The sequence below is a fragment of the Bombina bombina genome, chromosome 1, assembly GCF_027579735.1.
Source record: "Bombina bombina isolate aBomBom1 chromosome 1, aBomBom1.pri, whole genome shotgun sequence".
NCBI classification, from domain to species: domain Eukaryota; kingdom Metazoa; phylum Chordata; class Amphibia; order Anura; family Bombinatoridae; genus Bombina; species Bombina bombina.
In genome coordinates, this window is record NC_069499.1 from 1152176296 (window position 1) to 1152200070 (window position 23775).

At 41.0% G+C, this 23775-nt stretch overlaps 1 protein-coding gene across 4 annotated transcripts in view; it reads left to right on the top strand.

Moving 5' to 3' along the window:
- IFI35 (interferon induced protein 35) overlaps positions 1 to 23775 on the top strand; it is a 202666-nt gene that overhangs the window by 33153 nt on the left and 145738 nt on the right. For 2 of the 4 annotated variants that reach the window (XM_053699580.1, XM_053699579.1), the window contains exon 2: positions 17562 to 17588. The exons of the other annotated variants lie outside the window; for them this stretch is intronic. In XM_053699580.1, coding sequence (XP_053555555.1) covers positions 17577 to 17588 — 12 coding nt within the window. In that variant the 5' untranslated portion in view covers positions 17562 to 17576. The remainder of the gene's footprint in view (positions 1 to 17561; positions 17589 to 23775) is intronic. 4 annotated transcript variants of the gene reach the window in all.

A 23775-nucleotide genomic window follows, 5' to 3' on the forward strand; every position in this document is an offset into this window, starting at 1 on the left:
AGGGAGTGCATAATTATTAGGCAAGTTGTATTTTTGAGGATTAATTTTATTATTGAACAACAACCATGTTCTCAATGAACCCAAAAAACTAATTAATATCAAAGCTGAATATTTTTGGAAGTAGTTTTTAGTTTGTTTTTAGTTTTAGCTATTTTAGGGGGATATCTGTGTGTGCAGGTGACTATTACTGTGCATAATTATTAGGCAACTTAACAAAAAACAAATACAGGGAGTGCAGAATTATTAGGCAAATGAGTATTTTGACCACATCATCCTCTTTATGCATGTTGTCTTACTCCAAGCTGTATAGGCTCGAAAGCCTACTACCAATTAAGCATATTAGGTGATGTGCATCTCTGTAATGAGAAGGGGTGTGGTCTAATGACATCAACACCCTATATCAGGTGTGCATAATTATTAGGCAACTTCCTTTCCTTTGGCAAAATGGGTCAAAAGAAGGACTTGACAGGCTCAGAAAAGTCAAAAATAGTGAGATATCTTGCAGAGGGATGCAGCACTCTTAAAATTGCAAAGTTTCTGAAGCGTGATCATCGAACAATCAAGCGTTTCATTCAAAATAGTCAACAGGGTCGCAAGAAGCGTGTGGAAAAACCAAGGCGCAAAATAACTGCCCATGAACTGAGAAAAGTCAAGCGTGCAGCTGCCAAGATGCCACTTGCCACCAGTTTGGCCATATTTCAGAGCTGCAACATCACTGGAGTGCCCAAAAGCACAAGGTGTGCAATACTCAGAGACATGGCCAAGGTAAGAAAGGCTGAAAGACGACCACCACTGAACAAGACACACAAGCTGAAACGTCAAGACTGGGCCAAGAAATATCTCAAGACTGATTTTTCTAAGGTTTTATGGACTGATGAAATGAGAGTGAGTCTTGATGGGCCAGATGGATGGGCCCGTGGCTGGATTGGTAAAGGGCAGAGAGCTCCAGTCCGACTCAGACGCCAGCAAGGTGGAGTACTGGTTTGGGCTGGTATCATCAAAGATTAGCTTGTGGGGCCTTTTCGGGTTGAGGATGGAGTCAAGCTCAACTCCCAGTTCTACTGCCAGTTTCTGAAAGACACCTTCTTCAAGCAGTGGTACAGGAAGAAGTCTGCATCCTTCAAGAAAAACATGATTTTCATGCAGGACAATGCTCCATCACACGCGTCCAAGTACTCCACAGCGTGGCTGGCAAGAAAGGGTATAAAAGAAGAAAATCTAATGATATGGCCTCCTTGTTCACCTGATCTGAACCCCATTGAGAACCTGTGGTCCATCATCAAATGTGAGATTTACAAGGAGGGAAAACAGTACACCTCTCTGAACAGTGTCTGGGAGGCTGTGGTTGCTGCTGCACGCAATGTTGATGGTGAACAGATCAAAACACTGACAGAATCCATGGATGGCAGGCTTTTGAGTGTCCTTGCAAAGAAAGGTGGCTATATTGGTCACTGATTTGTTTTTGTTTTGTTTTTGAATGTCAGAAATGTAGATGACTACACTGAAGTTATGGCGAAATATAGAAAGGTCACATTTAAAAGATTACTAAACACCATAGAATAGCATAAACAATAAATGCATACCAAAGAGACAATGCAAAAGCATTTTGTTTGAATTTCAGAAGTAGATTTGTTTCTGACAAATGTCAGTTAGTTACATTTTTTTTATCCTTATGCATCATGTGACAGCCATCAGCCAATCACAAAATGCATATACGTATATTGTGTGAATCTCAGTAGGAGCTGGTGCCTCAGAAAGTTTGCATATAAAAATATTGTGCACATTAGATAATGGAAGTGAATTGGAAAGTTGTTTAAAATTGTGTGCTCTATCTGAATCATGAAAGTTTAATTTTGACTTGACTGTCTCTTTAGTAGTTTATTTTTAAAAATTCGCCTTTATGGCACCATCTTTTGTTTTCTCTTTGTGACCTCTCCAGATAGCTTTATTGATTGCATTTTTTCAACATGGTTTCGTTACTACTACCTCCAAAATGTTCTTAAATATAAAAAGGGTAACATTTGATCCATCTTTGTGCTTTAAGAAAAGCCGCCTCCCCCTTCTTTCTCTTAGCTGCGAAATATTCTTCTACACTTGCTACACCTTTAGAAGCTTTCATTGACACCCATGCGCCTTTAGCTGCTGTATCAGTTTTTGATTTCCTGGTCAAAACCAGAACTGCTTCCTTACCCTGCATGCAAAGTTTAAAACCTAGCATTTTTTGCATTTCTCTGAGCATTACCTTTTTTCTCTTCAGCACCCCTGAAATCATCTGAAATCATCAGTCACGCCTTCATTACTTTATCCTCTGGGAGCTTGCATTGCTCTTTTACAGAGTCCATCACTATCCCCAGGAAAGTCAAGCGCATCCCTGGATCCTCTGATTTTTCTGCTCCTACTGGGACCCCCAATTTCCCCAACATTAGGGTTAGGCCCTCTTTCATTTGTTTGTACCCTTCCGATTCATCAGCACCCACTACCAGAAAATCATCTTCTAAGCCATGGTTTTACTGCCCATTCTCTTAACCAATAACCAGTGTAAAAAAGTACTACATTTCTCAAAAATGGAACAAGAAACAGAACACCCCATAGGTAAACACTTGTCAACATAATAACATCCATTAAACTTGCACCCCATTAACTTGAAACTTTCTGGGTGCCATTTGTGCCTCTACCTGGTTTCCTTCTGGTTCTTGACTTTGAAGAACGTGTTCCTGGTGTCTATTGCTACAGCTCGATGAGTTTCTGAACTTCAAGCTCTTTCTATAAAAGAATCATGCCTTTGGTTTCATCAGGACAAAGTTATTCTTTGAACAGTACTAGAATTCCTTCCTAAAGTTGTATCTGGATGTCACAAGAATCAAGATATCATCTTGCCTTGTCCAGAAAGTCAGCAGGTTCAAAGCAAACCTCTATATTGACTTGATGTTGTTCGATGTTTACATATCTATGTTACAAGGACACAGTTAATTCGCAAGTCTGATCTGTTATTCATAAAGGACCTAGAATGGGTCAAGCTACAGTCAAGTTCACTATCTCAAATCGGATATTTCAGGCCATCTCCAGAGCATATAAACAAAGAGAGGTGAACAGGTTCCAGAAGGGCTTAAATCACGTTCTACTAAGGCAGTTGCTGCGTCTTATTCTATGGAGGAAGATGCAGCTCCTGAAGAAATTTGCCAAGCTACAGTTTGGAAGTCGCATAGTATCTTTTATTTCTCACTACAATCTGGATGTTTAACAATCAGCCTCTGCAAAGTTTGGTCGCAAGATTATATCTTCAGTTTTGAGTACTTATGTCTCAATAAACTTTTGATATTTTTTGCAGTCATCTTTTGCATTTGTGTTTTTTCCCCGCCCTTATATCTATACTGCTTTTTTTTGCGAGGGTTATTCTTAGACCTTAAGATATTGTATAGTCGGAGTGTGATTTATTCATGGGAGAGTATAGAAACCCAATTGAGTTCTTTTATTCATAGGAACATATAGAAACCTAGACAAGTTCAATGTGTGTGTAAACAAACTCCTATAACTAAGAGGAGAGGTACAAATGACTAGCCCCATCCAGGAGATAAATTAGTAGATCTTCTGCAGCGAGATAATTAAATACCAGTAGATAGCAGATAAAGTTCTGAAATGTGTGTGCATATTGATATCTATAATACAATACAGTACAATTTTATATAGAAGTAACCCAAGAAGTGAGCTTGACTGTGCTTTATATTAATCACATAGCAGGCTGTCTCGGCCGCAGACAGCACATTATCCACCTGAGATATACTGGCACAGTTCAACAGAATACAATTTAGTTCTGAGATGAGGTTACAATTGTTAGGGATACAACAGTAAATGCGACTTTATATAAGGGAACATGTATAAATCTGATGCAGTGGGACTTTTAAATGGCAGAGCTCTGCGTTTACACTCTTGCTTGGGGATAGTTGGTTATGGCAAAAGGAATATCCCCATAGATGTTTGGCCAGGCTATAGATATATAACTACGAAGGTAGTTCTAGTGGGAGTGCATACTAAATATTGAAATGTCCACTGACACAATCATTAGTGGGAAGAGTCTAAGTAACATAACATAGCAAAGGCTTATATAAACCCTATGTTTCTGGAGTTGATTTGACTTGCCGGTGAGTCTTCTCCTCCCATGACAACATGTGCATGCCACTAAACCTATCATAGGGATCTGAAGATATGGGTTGTGGTAAAAGATAAGGACCGTTGTATGTAACCATAACATTATAAAACATAGCAACCCAGAACATCTGCTGCACCAAACATGTATAACTTAGTGCTTTAAATTTATATGAACACATCAAAAGTGGTGAAAGAAGTATCGTTGCTAGTACATAAATAGCATTTTTTTTTGTAGATATGCACGTTACCTCCTAACAGTCCCTGAAGAGGTTAAATCTCAGTTGAGCATAATAATGTCCTAGAAGTCAGCAACATTCACTGTGAGATAAAACTGACTAAGTACAGATTAGACTTAAGGATGTCCTTTGGGGAAATATTATGTAATTAGCCTTCCCCAACGTTCGACTTATCCTGAGGAAAACAAATATAGATCACCTTCAATGCCAAGAGCCTTATATGTGCAGAGAAGGGTTGATACTGCGATTCTTTCTCCTCCTGTGATGTCAAGACCAAAATGGTAAGATGTGTTTATAAGGAACCTTGTCCCACACGAGCGTTATGTCCGACATCACGAGTGAGGTTTTGAGAGACAGCTGCGCATGGCATCGGCCTTACAGATTGCAAAGACGAGGATCGTTGAAGAGCTGTGGGTGAAGTCAGACACCCTTCACAGATTGTCAGCCAGCCACTGCACTGAGGGTTTGTGAGGGTAATTACAGGTAGGGCCATCTTGCTGCTCATAATCTCAGGAACTTTTAGAAAGCCTAGCTGTGCTGCACCATCAGAGTTCAGTACGTGGCCCTCGCTAGTGCCGATTGGCTCTGGAGATGGGTTTAAATCACAAATCTCCTCTTGTTTAGAAATGTCGGGTAAAGGCTCTGTTGCAATCCGACCTTGGGGTATGATTTTCTCCCGGTCAGCACCGGGCCCTTGTTCATATGCCAGGACTCCGAAAGGTATGTAATTATCTCTTTGGTGTTCCATCATTGTGGGCAGAAAGCTATTTTGGTTATCCTTTATCGGCTCATTCATTCTCGTTGTTTGAACGGTGCATCTAGGTCTCGCAGTTAGGAGTAGGCTGTGTAGCTCAAGTTCTAAACCTTTGTAGTTTGTAGTAGTCCTCTATTAACTTAGTCATCTTGGTTTCCCACTTGTCCAGAGCCTCCATATTTAAAGCAGATTTTAAACGGCTCAGCAGTGTGAACACTCTTTAACAGGCTTGATGGTTCCCTCTTTAGCTTGAGGAAGATAGTCTTCAAATATAAACTACTTTGTAACCCAGAATCTGGGGGGGCGGGTTATGCAGAACCCTCAGACACGCGGTAGACTGAATGTAGAGTTATATCTCTGGAGATTAGGCAAATGCAGGTCCGCGTGGGTTTTTGAAGAACATAGGAATGCCGTCAAAAATCAACTCTAGTGTCTTGCTGATATTGAGTTATAGATATCTTTCCTGGAATAGGTACAATTAACTGGATTATTAGAATACAACACAGAATAAAATATCTTTAGAATCAGGAGCTTCACTGAGACGCGTCCTGCCGCTTCAGAAGCTGGCTCCGCCCCCCATCTATACTGTTTTCTATTTTTCTCACTGGTAGGTATTAATACCAGGGAGAGTCAAGATAACTAAAAATGTTCACCCAAAATATAGTAATTGCTATATCTTGGCCCATATCCCTGGGTAATACCTACCAGACTCGCTCCCATTTTTTTTCCTAGATAACCTGTTGGCTGGACATCTCTAGGAGGAGAAGGGACTACTGTCTGGGAGTTACCTATATACAGGTAACTAGGGGAGTGGGCAGTTCTGTCCATGCCCCTAAGAGGAGGGGCTCTCACTGGTAGGTATTATCCAGGGATATGTGCCAAGATAGAAAAAATTACTATATTTTGGGTGAAAAATTCTAGTTTTTCCTATGGACAAATCAGCCCCTGACTTTTTTTTACAATTTGTTAGTGCATTTAAATAATATATGTTAATTACATAAATTAGGTTTTTTTAAATGTTGCAATTGCTGAGTTGTAAGAAACACTGCAGGTAAAATGTGAAAGCCAGTAATACTCGTGACTGATTGCCCACTATACTCCTTTGCATGGTAAGTGCACACCCAGATGACAGATGCAGTAACAGCTTCATGCAAATATTAGTTTATAAAAACAATCAATCATGCAATGGATTTCTCAGGCAATAATGGGCTTTTTCCTCAGACATAGATTGAAAAATACCTTCCTGCTATCTTTTTACTATTCGCTTTAGTGCCAACACAATTGTTAGTTTACATTCTCTTGAGCTTTTTTCAAATTTTACTTTTAAATCACACTTTTCTTTCTGGCAGTCCAATGGAAGAAAAGCAGAAAAACAGCAGCACCTTCTTAATGAGGAAAAACATCCTTTATTGATGGAACATCATGGCAGACAAGAAAGATACAACGTTTCGGTCACAAACTGACCTTAATCATGTTCATGATTAAGGTCAGTTTGTGACCGAAACATTGTATCTTTCTTGTCTGCCATGATGTTCCATCAATAAAGGAAGTTTTTCTGCATTAAGAAGGTGCTGCTGTTTTTCTGCTTTTCTGGGATTACATCAGGGACTATTGCAGGGTCCCTTCAGCGTGCATCTACTTGCTTGGGAACAAGTGCTTGGCCTCTACACTGAATGTTAAGTCCAATGGAAGAATCTGTGTGTGGTAGATGCCAGGAGGAAGCTACCTACTGTAATGCATAGTGTCTACTGTAAAGTTTGAGGGAGGAAGGATACATGTCTGGTGTTGTTTTTCAGGGTTTAGTCTAGTCCCATTAGTTCCAGTGAAGAGTAGGGTTGCCACCATCCCTTAAAATACAGAACACTTATAAGTTACACATGCTGCAGGGTGTGCAGGGAGGAATAGGAATAGTGCTGTCCAGAAACACAAAACATGTTCCTCCCTGCACACCCTGCTGCATGCCTTGTCCAGAAAGTCAGCAGGTTCAAAGCAAACCTCTATATTGACTTGATGTTGTTCGATGTTTACATATCTATGTTACAAGGACACAGTTAATTCGCAAGTCTGATCTGTTATTCATAAAGGACCTAGAATGGGTCAAGCTACAGTCAAGTTCACTATCTCAAATCGGATATTTCAGGCCATCTCCAGAGCATATAAACAAAGAGAGGTGAACAGGTTCCAGAAGGGCTTAAATCACGTTCTACTAAGGCAGTTGCTGCGTCTTATTCTATGGAGGAAGATGCAGCTCCTGAAGAAATTTGCCAAGCTACAGTTTGGAAGTCGCATAGTATCTTTTATTTCTCACTACAATCTGGATGTTTAACAATCAGCCTCTGCAAAGTTTGGTCGCAAGATTATATCTTCAGTTTTGAGTACTTATGTCTCAATAAACTTTTGATATTTTTTGCAGTCATCTTTTGCATTTGTGTTTTTTCCCCGCCCTTATATCTATACTGCTTTTTTTTGCGAGGGTTATTCTTAGACCTTAAGATATTGTATAGTCGGAGTGTGATTTATTCATGGGAGAGTATAGAAACCCAATTGAGTTCTTTTATTCATAGGAACATATAGAAACCTAGACAAGTTCAATGTGTGTGTAAACAAACTCCTATAACTAAGAGGAGAGGTACAAATGACTAGCCCCATCCAGGAGATAAATTAGTAGATCTTCTGCAGCGAGATAATTAAATACCAGTAGATAGCAGATAAAGTTCTGAAATGTGTGTGCATATTGATATCTATAATACAATACAGTACAATTTTATATAGAAGTAACCCAAGAAGTGAGCTTGACTGTGCTTTATATTAATCACATAGCAGGCTGTCTCGGCCGCAGACAGCACATTATCCACCTGAGATATACTGGCACAGTTCAACAGAATACAATTTAGTTCTGAGATGAGGTTACAATTGTTAGGGATACAACAGTAAATGCGACTTTATATAAGGGAACATGTATAAATCTGATGCAGTGGGACTTTTAAATGGCAGAGCTCTGCGTTTACACTCTTGCTTGGGGATAGTTGGTTATGGCAAAAGGAATATCCCCATAGAAAAACAGCAGCACCTTCTTAATGAGGAAAAACATCCTTTATTGATGGAACATCATGGCAGACAAGAAAGATACAACGTTTCGGTCACAAACTGACCTTAATCATGTTCATGATTAAGGTCAGTTTGTGACCGAAACGTTGTATCTTTCTTGTCTGCCATGATGTTCCATCAATAAAGGAAGTTTTTCTGCATTAAGAAGGTGCTGCTGTTTTTCTGCTTTTCTGGGATTACATCAGGGACTATTGCAGGGTCCCTTCAGCGTGCATCTACTTGCTTGGGAACAAGTGCTTGGCCTCTACACTGAATGTTAAGTCCAATGGAAGAATCTGTGTGTGGTAGATGCCAGGAGGAAGCTACCTACTGTAATGCATAGTGTCTACTGTAAAGTTTGAGGGAGGAAGGATACATGTCTGGTGTTGTTTTTCAGGGTTTAGTCTAGTCCCATTAGTTCCAGTGAAGAGTAGGGTTGCCACCATCCCTTAAAATACAGAACACTTATAAGTTACACATGCTGCAGGGTGTGCAGGGAGGAATAGGAATAGTGCTGTCCAGAAACACAAAACATGTTCCTCCCTGCACACCCTGCTGCATGTGTAACCTATAAGGGTCCAGGAAAACATGGCTGAGGTGGCAACCCTAGTGAAGAGTCAAATAATGAAACACAGTCTTTCATGATTCATATAGAGCGTACCATTTTTAAACAACATTCCATTTTAATTCTGTCTAATTTGTTTTGTTCTAATAGAATCATCTGTAGTAAAGCATACCTTGGTAGGCTCCGGAGCAGCAAAGCATTACTAGCTGCTGATTGGTGTTTGCACATTTATGCCTCTTGTCATTGGCTCACCTGATATGTTAAGCTAGCTCCCAGTAGTGCATTGCTGCTCTTTCAATAAAGAATACCAAGAGAATGAAGCAATTTTGATAATAGATGTATTTGGAAAGGTGTTTAAAATTGAAAGAAATAATGTGGGTTACATGTACCTTTAACAATTCTTTTGCAGTTCCTCATTCCATTATGCTTGAGGTAAAAAAAAACTGATTTACCTTTAAAATTAATGTAAATTTGACTGAATAAGTGCCCGGTTTTTAAAAATACTATTCATTAACGTTTACATTGAAGCAATATTTTTTAAATACTTACCTTGACCTTTTGAGTCGTCAATGTTACGCCCCCAAATGTCACACTCATCCTTTTTTAACTTACCCCTAACCATACCTTTTACCTTATAAATAAAGACACAACACTTTTATTGGTATAAATTGGCCGCAACTCCTTTTATTTAAATACATATAAAAAAAACTTTAAATAACCATATAAACCTCCAATAATAACCAATTATTAACACTTTTCTCCAGATCAACCTTCACACCCCTTTTATCTAAACTGCAGTGCTGGTTCCACTCTTAATAATAATAATAATAATAATATGGCCGTAAGCCCTCTGGACACAACTTAATAGCTGTTGAGCCCGTCAATCCCATCTTTAAAACACCTCGCTCTAAGGGACCCCTTGCCCCTAGATGCCCTACAACTGCTCTCTCACCCCGTGGAGAGGCAACCAACTTCCCCGTTTTCTATTTGACCATATTTACTGACATGTTTAAAGAACTAGCACCCCCCCAATAGACTACGACAATATAACAAACACTTCAAACCCAGGGAGGGCGGGAGGAAGATTTCAGTATCTCTTACGTCACAATTTTTCTGCCTGTTTTTTTCCCGCTCAGCCTCCTTATATAGCGCCCTTTTGCGCTCCTCCCCCTTCACCCGGAACAGCCAACCCAGAAGCTCTTTCCTCCCACAGGTCAAGAGCCCCTCCAGCACAGCTTTGCCTGCTTCCAGGGCTGTCCCTGACTTTTTAAGTCGTCAATGTTACGCCCCAAATTTCACACTCATCCTTTTTTAACTTACCCCTAACCATACCTTTTACCTTATAAATAAATGCACACCACTTTTATTGGTATAAATTGGCCACAGCTCCTTTTATTGAAATACATATATTTATTAAATAAACTTTAAATAACCATATAAATCTCCAATAATAACCAATTATTAAAACTTTTCTCCAGATCAACCTTCACCCCCTTTTATATAAACTGCGGTGCTAGTTCCTCTCTTAATAATAATAATAATAATAATAATATGGCCATAAGCCCTCTGGACACAACTTAACTAGCTGTAAACTGCGGTGCTAGTTCCACTCTTAATAATAATAATAATAATAATAATATGGCCGTAATCCCTCTGGACACAATTTACAAGCTGTTGAGCCAATCAATCCCATCTTTAAAACACCTGGCTCTAAGGGACCCCTTACCCCTAGAAGCCCTATAACTGCTCTCTCACCCCGTGGAGAGGCAACCAACTTTCTCCTTTTCTACTTGACCATATTTACTGACATGTGTAAAGAACTAGCACCCCCGCCAAAGATTGGCCTGATACCATCAGTCCAGTTCCGCCAACCTCCTCAGCGTTTCCTTAAAATCCAAAATGAATAGCTGCAAGCCAAACTCATTGAGATGCACCCCATCTCTCAAGTAAAATTCCTCTTGACCCACTTCTTCTAAATAAGGGTGATGAGACACCACCCCACCAGTTTACGGACAAAGGATCCAACCAGTTTATTTATCTTTCTCTTACTCTTATCCAACCGAACCGGGTCCCACGCAGCCCTCCACACCTGCCTGGGTACAATATCCAACCACACAATCCTTATTCAAGGATACAAGTCCTGCAATCTCCCCAAATTCCTCTTGATTTTCCTGACCAGTTCTTGCTGCGACATAAAACCCAGGTAGTTTCCCCCAGCATGAACCAACAAAACATCTGGATGCAGAAATTGCCGGCAATATTCCACTACCATCAACAACACCCTTTCCCACCTGAGGCCCCTGACCCCGAACCATTTTACCTCCCACTCCGCTGCAGGAAAGCCTAACAATAAACCGTCCTCCTTCATAGAAGCCACTCTCCTTGCCCAATAGATGAAATAATGTCCCACTAACCATATCCTTCTCAAACCTAGGGCAGTGAATCAAGACAAATTAGTGAACTTAAAACAAACTCTAAACTCTGAAATCAGGACGAATATACAAACGGTACTTATTTGATCCCCACCTCCCAATACTCTTCACAGTTTTCTCACTCAAACCTCCTAACACAGCCTCAGTAGCCGCCCCAATCCTGAACGAATGGGACCCAAACTCTGAGGGTACTAAGCCCAAACACCTCAAGGCTTTAACCAACACTGCCCTAAACTGAAACTGGGACAGGAAAAACCCATTCAGTTTCATAAACAAAGGCCCCCTTACGGAAGGCCGTAACCTCATGAAATCATCCAAAATCCTGCATGGGCACACTTCACCACCATTCGCAAACAATACAATCGTGCTCCCCTTTCCATTCTGATCCGTTTTACTTCTCCTCAGCAAAATATCCACCCTTGAAGAAGATACAGACACATCTTCCACCAACAAACCACCAGGAGACACCTTACTCCTGCTTACCAACTCCGATATCCTGAAAGCCCCAAAAAAGGCCAATACAAAAACTGACCGAAAAAGGCTGATCTCAAAATGCGACAGACAAACATCAGGTAAAACCTCCCAAATACGGACCAGCATCGAAAAAGTTATGGGCCGCCTGCCATCCAGTACCCCTACCTTCTTTTTCATACCTTTTAGTATTTGTCAAACCTAAAAGCTTTTTGTCACTAATAACTTAAGTCTAAACTCCAAGGCAGCCATTTTTCTCTCCACCGCTAATGCAGACAAACCTAATGGTGGATCATCCTAAACTTGCCAGGATCATTTTTGGGTACAACCCCTAAAGGAGAAACCTTCAAGTTAGGAACAGGAGGGGCCTCAAAAGGACCAGCCATCCTACCCAGGGCCACCTCCTTTTCTATCTTTTCCCTCACCACACCAGGAAATTGCTTAGCAGACTTCAAATTCCCCTTAAAGTGTTCGACCCCACCCTCAGAAGGAATCAAAAACCCAAACTGAAACCCATGCAAAAGCAAGATTGCCTTCTCTCTACAACCCCTCTTCCTAGCGTACTTGGTGAGCCACCGCTCCATCGCCCTTACTTTCACTGGAGACACCCCCTTTTTCAAAGGGGGCACCGTTACCACCTGTCTTGTCCCTATGGAAGCATTTAGCGTAAGAGTGGGAACCTCCACACCCAGAGCATTCATGCCGGAATTTACATGTGGCTCCCCACTTACACACCTTCTTGTTAAATGCAAAACAAAATCCTTTTTTGTCAGAAGCCGGTGCCCCCCCGGAAGTTTGGCCATAACCCCATGTCCCTATCGTCCCACTTCATCTCTGGCTTAACCGCTAACCTTTGCCTGAACTGTTCATCATAAGCCCACCAGGCCATGCCCCCATATATCCTCTGGGCCGCCGCTATCTCATCAAGATAGCAAAAAAGAACTGCCCCTTGTTCAGGAAACTTCCCAGCAAACACACTGGCGTATATCACAAATGCCTGGAATCAGTTTGTTCACGTTTTTGGAAGTTTCCTGTAACGTTTCTTCCTCTCCTCCTCCTCCTTTTTCACTGAATCCTTTTTAGAATTCTCAGGAATTTCAAAAGATTGTTCCAAAGGAAGTAAGGAAAAAAGTTCTAAAAATTCCAGTTTGTAAATTATTTCTCTTAACTTCTTAGACAAGTGCATGCCCAAGGGGCCAATGGAGCAAAGGCACGATATGGCCATGGCAGTGTCGGCCACTTAAATCTACGGCCCCCCAAAGTTTTAGCGACGGTCTCAACCACCGACCCAACAACGTCAACCCCTTGTTTACTCCCAGTTTGCCCAAGAGGAAAAGCTAAGGGGGGGGGCTCTTCTCTTGCAATGTGGCTCCATCCGCCGAACCACTATTTACAACCCCCCCCCCCCTTGAACATTAGATACCGCCCCTGTAAGGGCAAACACAGACTTAGCACTGTCAAATTTAGCTAGCAATTCCAGTAGACCGTTAACTAAAATCTGAGACATAGGGTCCTCATTCACACCAGCACCACAAACAGCACCAACCCCACTTCCCACAACATTAACACAGTTCTTACCCGTCCATGAGTCCACTGCCTGCTGACCCCAAGCCATGACCTCCATGTTCTGCGACTGGCTAGGAATCCTAGACCTTCTCCCTTCCGGCTCTGGATAATCCAACCGTAGCAGAACCTCTAACCCTTTTAGGTACAGTAGCCCCCGCACCCCCTGCCATACCACCTCTGGCACATTCCTCCAGCGAGATCTGCCCCTAGCAGAACCCATCCCCCCTTGTGACCTACCGGGGTGCCCCCCAGAAAAATTTCCATTTCTCGCCCCACCACCCTCTGGCCAGTTGACCCCGGCAACACCTAGGGCCATACTCACCTTTGCCCCCCGACTTCCAGCCCCTGAACGCTCCCAGTGGGAACTGCGGTCATCCGGATCCAGCCGTATGGACTCTGTCCAAGAGTCTTGCAGGTCAAAGAAGTCTCCTTCCTGAACGTCCATTCCTTCTTCATGTACTTGTGGCCCCAGAGGTTCCGCCGGCCATGACGCACCCCCTTGCCATACCCCCTCTGGCCCATTTCTCCTGCAAGATCTGCCCCTAGCAGAACCCACCCCCCCCTCGTGACCTACCGGGGTGCCCCCCATAAAAATTTCCATTCCTCGCCCCACCACCCTCTGTGTACCCCATGGCCAGTTGACCCCGGCAACAACCTAGAGCCGTACTCACTCTTGCCCCCCCGACTTCCAGCCCCTGAACGATCCCTGTGGGAAGCGCCGTCATCCGGATCCAGCCATATAGACTCTGTCCAAGAGTCTTGCAGGTCAAAGAAGTCTCCTTCCCGACTGTCCATTCCTTCTTCATGTACTTGTTGCCCCAGAGGTTCCTCAGGCCGTGACGCAGGGACCCTTAAATCTGCAAAAGATAATCCCACACATGAGGGACCCCCCAAAGACCCACCCACCCTATGGGAGGAAACAGGAGGCTTAAACTGAACTGTGGGGCCCAAACCTGAGACTGAGGGGAGGAAATCCCTAGACCCCCCAGGTCCAACCAACCTACTTGCAGGCCTATCTTTTTTAGGGATATGGGGGGATATATTCCTCATCTGATGGGTCTAAATATAGGGACATATCCCCCAACTCATCCTCCCTGGACACCTCCTCCATCTCCCCCTCATCAACCAAAAAACATTCCCCATCACCACAAACCACCCCCAAGGATCACCTAGGCTCATGTACAGCAAACAACTCCCCCCCCTTCCCAAGACCTCTCCCCCACATTAAGGGCCAAGTCCACACCAGCTCATTCTGAGCTCCCATATTGCCTGCTCATTGTTGCCATCATTGCAGGCCCCTCCATGCCGTCAAACTGCTCCGGAGTCTTACAGCTGTAATTCTCCACTCCTCTGACACTCGGGCCCAGCAGGGCCGTGAACTAAGGCCTGCACCACAATCTTACCCCTCAGAGCTGAGACAGGTGCAGCCTCCACCTCCGGATCCCTGCTGTCTTCTTGCAAACTCCGCTCCACCTCAGCCACAAGCCCAGAACTGGTCACCGGACCGCAGCTCCTCCTTCTGCCTGAACTAAAACTCCTTCTCCTCTGACCACCGGATCCTCCACTGGCCGCAGGGTTTAAACGCTGAGGCGGCCTGGATCTCCTCACAGGACAACATTTTGGCGGAGCCACCTCTAACTTCCCCCCTTTCTCAGCCAATAGGGAGCGGACCCTCTCCGCTAGCCAGGAAGGGTCTCTACTGCCAGCCGCCTCCCACAATCGCGCTAAAAGTTCTTCAATAGCCGCCGTAATGAGACTGGGCGGGAAGAAACACTCAGTAACACAGGCAGAAGAGATTTCAGTATCTCTTACGTCACAAATTTTCTGCCTGTTTTTTCCCGCTCAGTCTCCTTATATAGCGCCCTTTTGCACTCCTCCCCCTTTACCCGGAACAGCCAACCCAGGGGCTCTTTCCTCCCACAGGTCAAGAGCCCCTCCAGCACAGCTTCGCCTGCTTCCAGGGCTGTCCCTTTTCTTTAGGAAAACCAGACCGGGGCTCCTCTGTACTTAGCACAGCAATGACGAAACCGGCTTCCTCCAATCGTTGTGAGCACCCCAAGGTGTCTAGCTCGTGAGGCCACTTAACGATTGGAGGAAGCCGGTTTCATCATCGATATGCTAAGTACCGCAGGAGAAGCAGATTGAGGATCGCCTGTTTGTTTATCCTAAAAAAGGTAAGTATTTTTAAAAAAACGCTTCAAATTTTAATGAATGAAAGTGCCCATGTTTTTATTTGTATTTTAAAAAACCCGGCACTTATTCATTCAAATTTACATTTACTTTAACCCCTTAGTGACCAGACCATTTTGAAATTTTCTTAGCATTAAGGACCAGGGCTATTTTTACATTTTTGCGGTGTTTGTGTTTAGCTGTGATCTTCCTCTTACTCATTTACTGTACCCACACATATTATATACCGTTTTTCTCGCCATTAAATGGACTTTCTAAAAATACCATTATTTTCATCATATCATATAGTTTACAATAAAAAAATGATAAAATATGATGAAAAAATGGAAAAAAAACACACTTTTTCTAACTTTGACACCCAAAATCTGTTACACATCTACAACCACCAAAAAAAACACCCATGCTAAATAGTTTCTAAATTGTGTCCTGAGTTTAGAAATACCCAATGTTTACATGTTCTTTGCTTTTTTTGCAAGTTATAGGGCAATAAGTGCAAGTAGCACTTTGTTATTTCCAAACCACTTTTTTTCAAAAATAGCTCTAGTTACATTGGAACACTGATACCTGCCAGGAATCCCTTAATAACCTTTCACATATATTTTTTTAGAAGACATCCCAAAGTAATGATCTAGGCCCATTTTGGTATATTTCATGCCACTATTTCACCGCCAAATGCGATCAAATAAAAAACATTGTTAACTTTTTCACAAACTTTAGGTTTCTCACTGAAATTATTTACAAACAGCTTGTGCAATTATGGCACAAATAGTTGTAAAATAAATGCTTCTCTGGGATCCCCTTTGTTCAGAAATAGCAGACATTTATGGCTTTGGCATTGTTTTTTGGTAATTAGAAGTCCGCTAAATGCCACTGCACACCACACTTGTATTATGCCCAGCAGTGAAGGGGTTAATTAGGTAGCTTGTAGGGTTAATTTTAGCTTTAGTGTAGAGATCAGCCTCCCATCTGACACATCCCACCCCTTGATCACTCCCTGACCCCTCTCAAACAACTCTCTTTCCTCCCCCACCTCACAATTATCACCGCCATCTTAGATACTGGCAGAAAATCTGCCAGTATAAAAATAAAGATGTTTTTTTTTTTTTTAAAAAGATTTATTTTTATTTTTATAATTTTCTGAAGTGTAGGATCCCCCATTACCCCCCAACCTACCTGATCCCCCCCCAAACAGCTCTCTAAGCCTCCCCCCTCAACCTATTGGCCGCCATCTTAGGTACTGGCCCTTAGGTAAATGTGCCTTTTTTTATAAAAATAAATAAATAAAAAACCTAATTTTCTGTAGTGTAGTTGTCCCCCTTAATACCCTCTCCACTCCCCCACACAGATCCCTTTCCCAATACTTATAATTCCCTCTCCCTCCTTCCCTTTCACTATAGAGGTCCCATAGTGTAGTGGTCCCTCCCGCTCCCACACAGAGTGGCCCTCTCTGCATCGGTGTGCATAAAAAGGGTATTGCACGATGCCTCAATATTGAGGCATCTCTACAATACCCAGAAAGGGTCTGGAAGAGATCAGGATCGCTTCCACCGCATGAAACCCCAGAGGAAGTGCCAGGCATGTTCTTGGTCGTTAATAACCGTTTTTTGTAGGACATGCCTGGCACGTCCTTGGTCGTTAAGGTGTTAAAGGGACATAAACCCCCAAAAAATTATTTTACTTCTATTATCAAATTTGCTCCGTTCTCATGTTATTCTTTGTGGGATACCTAGGTAGGTAGCGTGCACATGCCTGAAGCAATACATGACAGGAAATAGTGCTGCCATCTAGTGCTCCTGCTAATGTATAACATTGTTGCAAAACTGCTGCCATTTAGTGCTGTAGACACGTGCACACTCATGATCTTACATCCCAGCTTTTCAATAAAACAAAGAAAATTTGATAACCAAAGTAAACTGGAAAGTTGTTTAAAATGATATGCTCTATCTGAATCATGACAGAAAAAAATTGGTTTTAAGACCCTTTAAACTTTACAGCTTCATTTGACAGAACTTTACACCTGCTCTTTTGAATAAATGATGTGTCCCATGACGTTAAATGTTATTGCTTTTATTGTGTGCCTCAGAAATGCTAATCATTTGGTTATTTGCTTGCAGAACTCAAGAGAAACGATGGAACCTGAGGTTTGTATTACATGTTCCTTGTATACTTGTGGACTAACACATATTTTTGTTAAAGGGACACTAAACCCAAATTATTATTTTTTTTTCTCGTGATTCAGACAGAGCATGCAATTTTAAGCAACTTTCTAATTTACTCCTATTATCATGTTTTCTTTGTTCTCTTGCTATCTTTATTTAAAAAGCAGGAATGTGATGCATAAGAGCCGGCCCATTTTTGGTTGAGAACCTGGGTTATGCTTGCTCATTGGTGGGTAAATGTAACCCTCCAATAAGCAAGAGCTATCCATGGTGCTGAACCTTAAATGGGCTGGCTGCTAAAATTTACATTCCTGCTTTTAAAATAAAGATAGCAAGAGAACAAAGAAAAATTGATAATAGGAGTAAATTAGAAAGTTGCTTAAAAGAAAAAAAATGGAGTTCAGTGTCCTTTTAAGTAACTAATGCAAAAGAGCAACAACTCCACATTTCAAACCATCAAAGGCCTAGTTTCCATTGCCATTGTAAACTGTGTAGCCTGGTGGTAACAAGTACTTCCATTAAAGTCTATGGAGATGTTTTAAGTTACAAGCAGTTTACACAGTTTACAATTAGGGTTGCCACCTCGGCCATGTTTTCCTGGACACTTATGAGTTACACATGCTGCAGGGTGTGCAGGGAGGAACATGAATAGTGCTGTCCAGGGTCACTATTTTTTTTGCTGTCCAGCAGCACAATGCTGGTTTCCCTCTGAACACTGTGCAGCATGTGTAACTCATAAGTGTCCAGGAAAGCATGGCCGAGGTGGCAATCCTATTTACAATAGCAATGGAAACAAGGCCAAAGTATGATATGAGCCAAAGATTTCAGCCGAAAGTTATAAAGCAGATAATATTATGCTGGCACTATGTCAGCTATAACATGGTTAGTAAATGAATCCACCAAGCTTTACTATGAGCTTTCATGCATACAGTTTCTTTGTGGTGAAAGAATCCCAAACATTTCTTGTATGCAGTCTGGACTTTTAGGCTTTATAGTTTGTGTCTATTAACACAAGTGGCCAGAAACTTAAAGGGACACTGAACCCAAATTTATTCTTTCATGATTCAGATAGAGCATGCAATTTTAAGCAACTTTCTAATGTACTCCTATTATCAATTTTTCTTCGTTCTCTTGCTATCTTTATTTGAAAAAGAAGGCATCTAAGCTAAGGAGCCAGCCACTTTTTGGCTCAGACCCTGGACAGCACTTGGTTTATTGGTGGGTGAATTTATCCACCAATCAGCAAGGACAACCCAGGTTGTTCACCAAAAATGGTCCGGCATCTAAACTTACATTCTTGCTTTTCAAATAAAGATACCAAGAGAATGAAGAAAAATTGATAATAGGCGTAAATTAGAAAGTTGCTTAAAATTGCATGCTCAATCTGAATCACAAAAGAAAAAATTTGGGTTCAGTGTCCCAATTATTTACTTTCATGATTCAGATAGAGCATACAACTTTAACCAACTTTCCAATGTAATTCTATTATCTAATTTGCTACATTCTCTTGGTATCCTTTGTTGAAGGAGCAGCAATGCATTACTGGGAGCTAGCTGAATGCATTTGGTGAAAAAATAACGAGACATATATGTACAGCCACTAATCACGCAGCTCCTGAGCCCACCTAGTTATCCTTTTCAACAAAGGATACCAAGAGAAGAAAACAAATTAGATAATAGAATTTAATTGAAAATTTGTTTAAAATCACATGTTCTATCTCAATCATGAAAGGAAAAAAAATGTTTATTTAAAGAGAGAGATATTCCCTTTATAATTTATTCCCCAACTTTGCATAATTATCACTTATATTAAAGGGACAGTCAACACCAGAATTATTGTTATTTTAAAAGAAAGATAATCCCTTTATTACCCATTCCCCAGTTTTGCATAACCAACACAGTTAAAATAATACACATTTTACCTCTGTAATTACCTTGTATCTAAGCCTCTGCAGACTGCCCCCTTATTTCAGTTCTTTTGACAGACTTGCATTTTAGCCAATTAGTGCTCACTCCTAGGTCCCTTCATGTGCATGAGCTCAATGTTATCTATATGAAACACATGAACTAATGCCCTCTAGTGGTCAAAATGCATTCAAATTAGAGGCAGTCTTCAAGGTCTAAGAAATTAGCATATGAACCTCCTATGTTTAGCTTTCAACTAAGAATACAAAAAGAACAAAGCACAATTGGTGATAACTAAACCCAAATTTTTTCTTTCATGATTCAGATAGAGCATGCAATTTTAAGCAACTTTCTAATTTACTCCTATTATCAATTTGTCTTTGTTCTCATGTTATCTTTATTTGAAAAAGCAGGAATATAAGCTTAAGAGCCGGCCCATTTTTGGTTCAGAACCTGGGTAGCACTTGCTTATTGGTGGCTAAATGTAGTAAACCAATCAGCAAACTCTACCCAGGTGCTGAACCAAAAATGTCCCTGCCCAAAACTCTACATTCTTGCTTTTTCAAATGAAGATAGCAAGAGAAGGAAGAAAAATTGATATTAGGAGTAAATTAGAAAGTTGCTTAAAATTGCATGTTCTATCTGAATCATGAAAGTACAAATTTGGGTTTAGTATATTAATATAGATTTTACCTCTGTGATTACCTTTGCAGACTGCCCCATTATTTCAATGCTTTTTACAAACTTGCATTTTAGCCAATTAGTGCTGGTTCCTGCATAACTCCACGGGGTGAGCACAATGTTATTTATATGGCACACATGTACTAGCACTGTCTGGCTGTAAAGGTCTTATAAAATGCACTGAGATAAGAGGCGACTGGCAGGGGCTTAGAAACAGGCAGAGATTTAGAGGTTATAAAGTATATTAACCCCTTTGCTACCGTGAATTTCAGAGAAAAACTTGAAGAACTGAAGAGTTATCACTTTATCACTCTATTTAAATAGAAATACAGTCTTGTTTTTTTATTTACCTATCAAAACTATATATATATATATATTTAGTAGAGAAGCCAAGGTGCAAATGGTTGTAAAAGATTCTCTGGGGTCCCCTTTCTTCAGAAATAGCAGACATGCATGGCTTTGCAATTAGTTTTTAGCAATTAGACTTCCGATAATTGCAGCTGAGCACCACACTTCTGAACCTCCTGGCAGTGAAGAGGTTAATTAGTTTGCTGGCAAAGGTAATAGTATTTTAATACAGGGATTACCCCCACCTGACACTTCCCTGATTCCTCCGAAACAACTCTCCCCACCCACACATACACTCCTGACCACCATCAGTCTGCTAGTACAATTTTTTTTTTTTAAATAATTTTTTTTAATATTTATTTATTTTTCTGCAGTGTAGGATCCCCCTTACCCTGCCACCTCCCTGATCCCTCCCAAACAGCTCTCTAACCCTCCCCCCTCCTAATGGTGTCTGCTATCTACCAGTACCCAGTTTATACCCCCTTCCGATTGCAAGTATAGTGTCCCTCACCGAATTCAGATTTTTTTTTCTGCACTGCAGTGTCCTTTCCCATTCACACTAATTTTTCTGCAGTGTAGGGACCTGTCTCTTCCTCCCACTCCCTCCCACCTCCATTGTTGTGCCGCCCACCCGCCTTCCTCTATCCCTCCCGAACCTCCCACCGGCACAAACAGAAGTTTGTTACAGAAAGTGACACAGACCATGTCACTTTCTGTATCGATCAGGCATCTGCCTTCATATAGAACCGGAGAACCGATGCCTACAGCTCAGGGACAGCAGCTCTCAGCAGTAAAGAGTTCACAGTTATACACACAGTAAACATAAAAACCAGTGCACACAGTACACAAGTACATATGTATTTAGTATCCAAAATACAGTCAAAATATGTTTTACCCTGAATGGGCTCAAAGGGACATGAAACCCATTTTTTTTCTTTCATGATTCAGATAGAACATGCAATTACTTGACACTCGATTCTTTTATGTGGGGTGTGGACAAATCTTAATGAATTCCACCATTTTTGAGCATCGAAGATACTGAGATTATTATTTTTTTGTCAAAATGTATTAGTTCTACAAATTAGTTTTATTAATCTAGACTATTCAGTATTAGTGATAAAGTGGTCTAGGAAGGTAACCATGACCAGCCATCATGTGACCTGCATATGATTTGACCATTAAAAAAAAACAAGTTAAAAAAAACAAACTTTCATGATTTAAATAGGGCATGTAATTTTAAACAACGTTCCAATTTACTTTTATTACCAATTTTGCTTTGTTCTCTTGGTATTCTTAGTTGAAAGCTAAACCAAGGAGGTTCATATGCTAATTTCTTAGACCTTGAAGGCCGCCTCTAATCTGAAAGCATTTTGACAGTTTTTCACCACTAGAGGGTGTTAGTTCATGTGTTTCACATAGATAACATTGAGCTCAGGCACGTGAAGCTCCTAGGAGTCAGCACTGATTGGCTAAAAATGCAAGTCTTTCAAAATAACTGAAATAAGGGGGCAGTTTGCAGAGGCATAGATACAAGGTAATCACATAGGTAAAAAGTATATTATTATAACTGTGTTGGTTATTCAAAACTGGGGAATGGGTAATAAAGGAATTATCTATCTTTTTAAACAACAAAGAATCTGGTGTTTACTGTCCCTTTAAAGAAGGGGATATTTTCTGTGCTGTTAGTGCTCATTGGGTGTTTTTTTTTAATGGGCCAAAAAAAACCTTTCTGCTGTTACTCTTCATTTTTCATTATTGATCCTGTTAAATTCATTATTAAATACAGTAGAATTGCATAATCAACCCATACATAATAAAAATACAAGTTCAAACTGTAACAGATCTAAGCAGTCTAAGAAACCTGCTCCCTTTACCAAGTCAGCATGAAGGTGCGGCCCATGATCCAGATACTCTGGTTGAGGGCAGAATACTCTTTTTTTATTATGAGGTTTGGTTATGGTCTGTTCATGATCCCTGGCAGTATTGTTTCTAAGGGTTAGGGAATAGGTTTCATAGTGAGAGCTTTCTTTTGGCTCATGTTCTGTAGGCTCCTTTGAATGCAAGAGCTTTCTTTCAGTCTGCCTCGGATCTGGTATCTATAGGAGCCATGGTTCCAGTTTTAATTTTGGAACAAGGTTTGGATTTCTATTCAAACCTTGTCATTGTTCCAAAGAAAGAAAGAACTTTCAGATCAGTTCTGGATTTTAAAGACCCTGAACAAGTTTCTCAGGATTCCAACTTTCAAGATGGAAACTATTCTTTTTTTTTTTTTATCGAATGACCAAAGAGAGATGCTGAATGCCCCAATCACTCCTATTGAAGTACTAAATGCAATAAAGAAAGCAACATCCAACAAAGCTGCTGGACCTGACCAGCTCCCTATAGAAATGTATAAAATACTGTCAGATGACATTGGACAAACTTTGGTCTCTCTTTTTAACAGTTATTATCTGGATAAAAAAATATGTTCTAGATATTTTGCCTCATCACAAATAGTTCTTATCCTTAAGAAAGGTAAGGACAAAGAGCAGATATCTTCATACAGACCGATATCGCTCCTTAACTGCGATTATAAGATCCTGATGAGTATCATTGCTGATCGCTTAAAATCTTTTATCGGGCCCTTGATACATAAGGATCAGGTTGGGTTTATGTCAGGCAGGATTGCTACACGGAACTTACGGAAGCTACAACTAATTCTAAACCAGTCCTGTCTGCATAAAAACCCAACATTGGATGCTGCCCTAATTTTAATCGATGCAGAAAAAGCCTTCGACTCCATCTCTTGGGATCACCTGTTTACAGCTCTCCCAGGATTTGGAGTCGAGGGGGCGTTTGTCGATCTTATTCGAACAATTTATAAATCTTCAACCTCATCTGTCTTGGTCAACGGTACCCCCACTGCATATTTTCCATTGAATAAAGGTGTACGACAGGGATGTCCACTATCCCCCTACCTTTTTAATCTAGCATTAGAACCACTTGTAATATCCATAAGAAAAGAGATTGAAGGGATTAACCTGGGACACAGGAAAGTCACTACACTTTTATATGCTGATGATCTACTAGTCCTGACCGTTAACACTGCCAAGTATATCCCTTTACTAATCCATATCCTCCAAGAATTTAGTGCATTCTCAGGTTACAAAGTTAATACTCATAAATCAGAAATTTTTTGGTTATGTAAAAATAAAGAATCATATCGGCAACACCATTTTAAAGAAGCTAAATCTAAC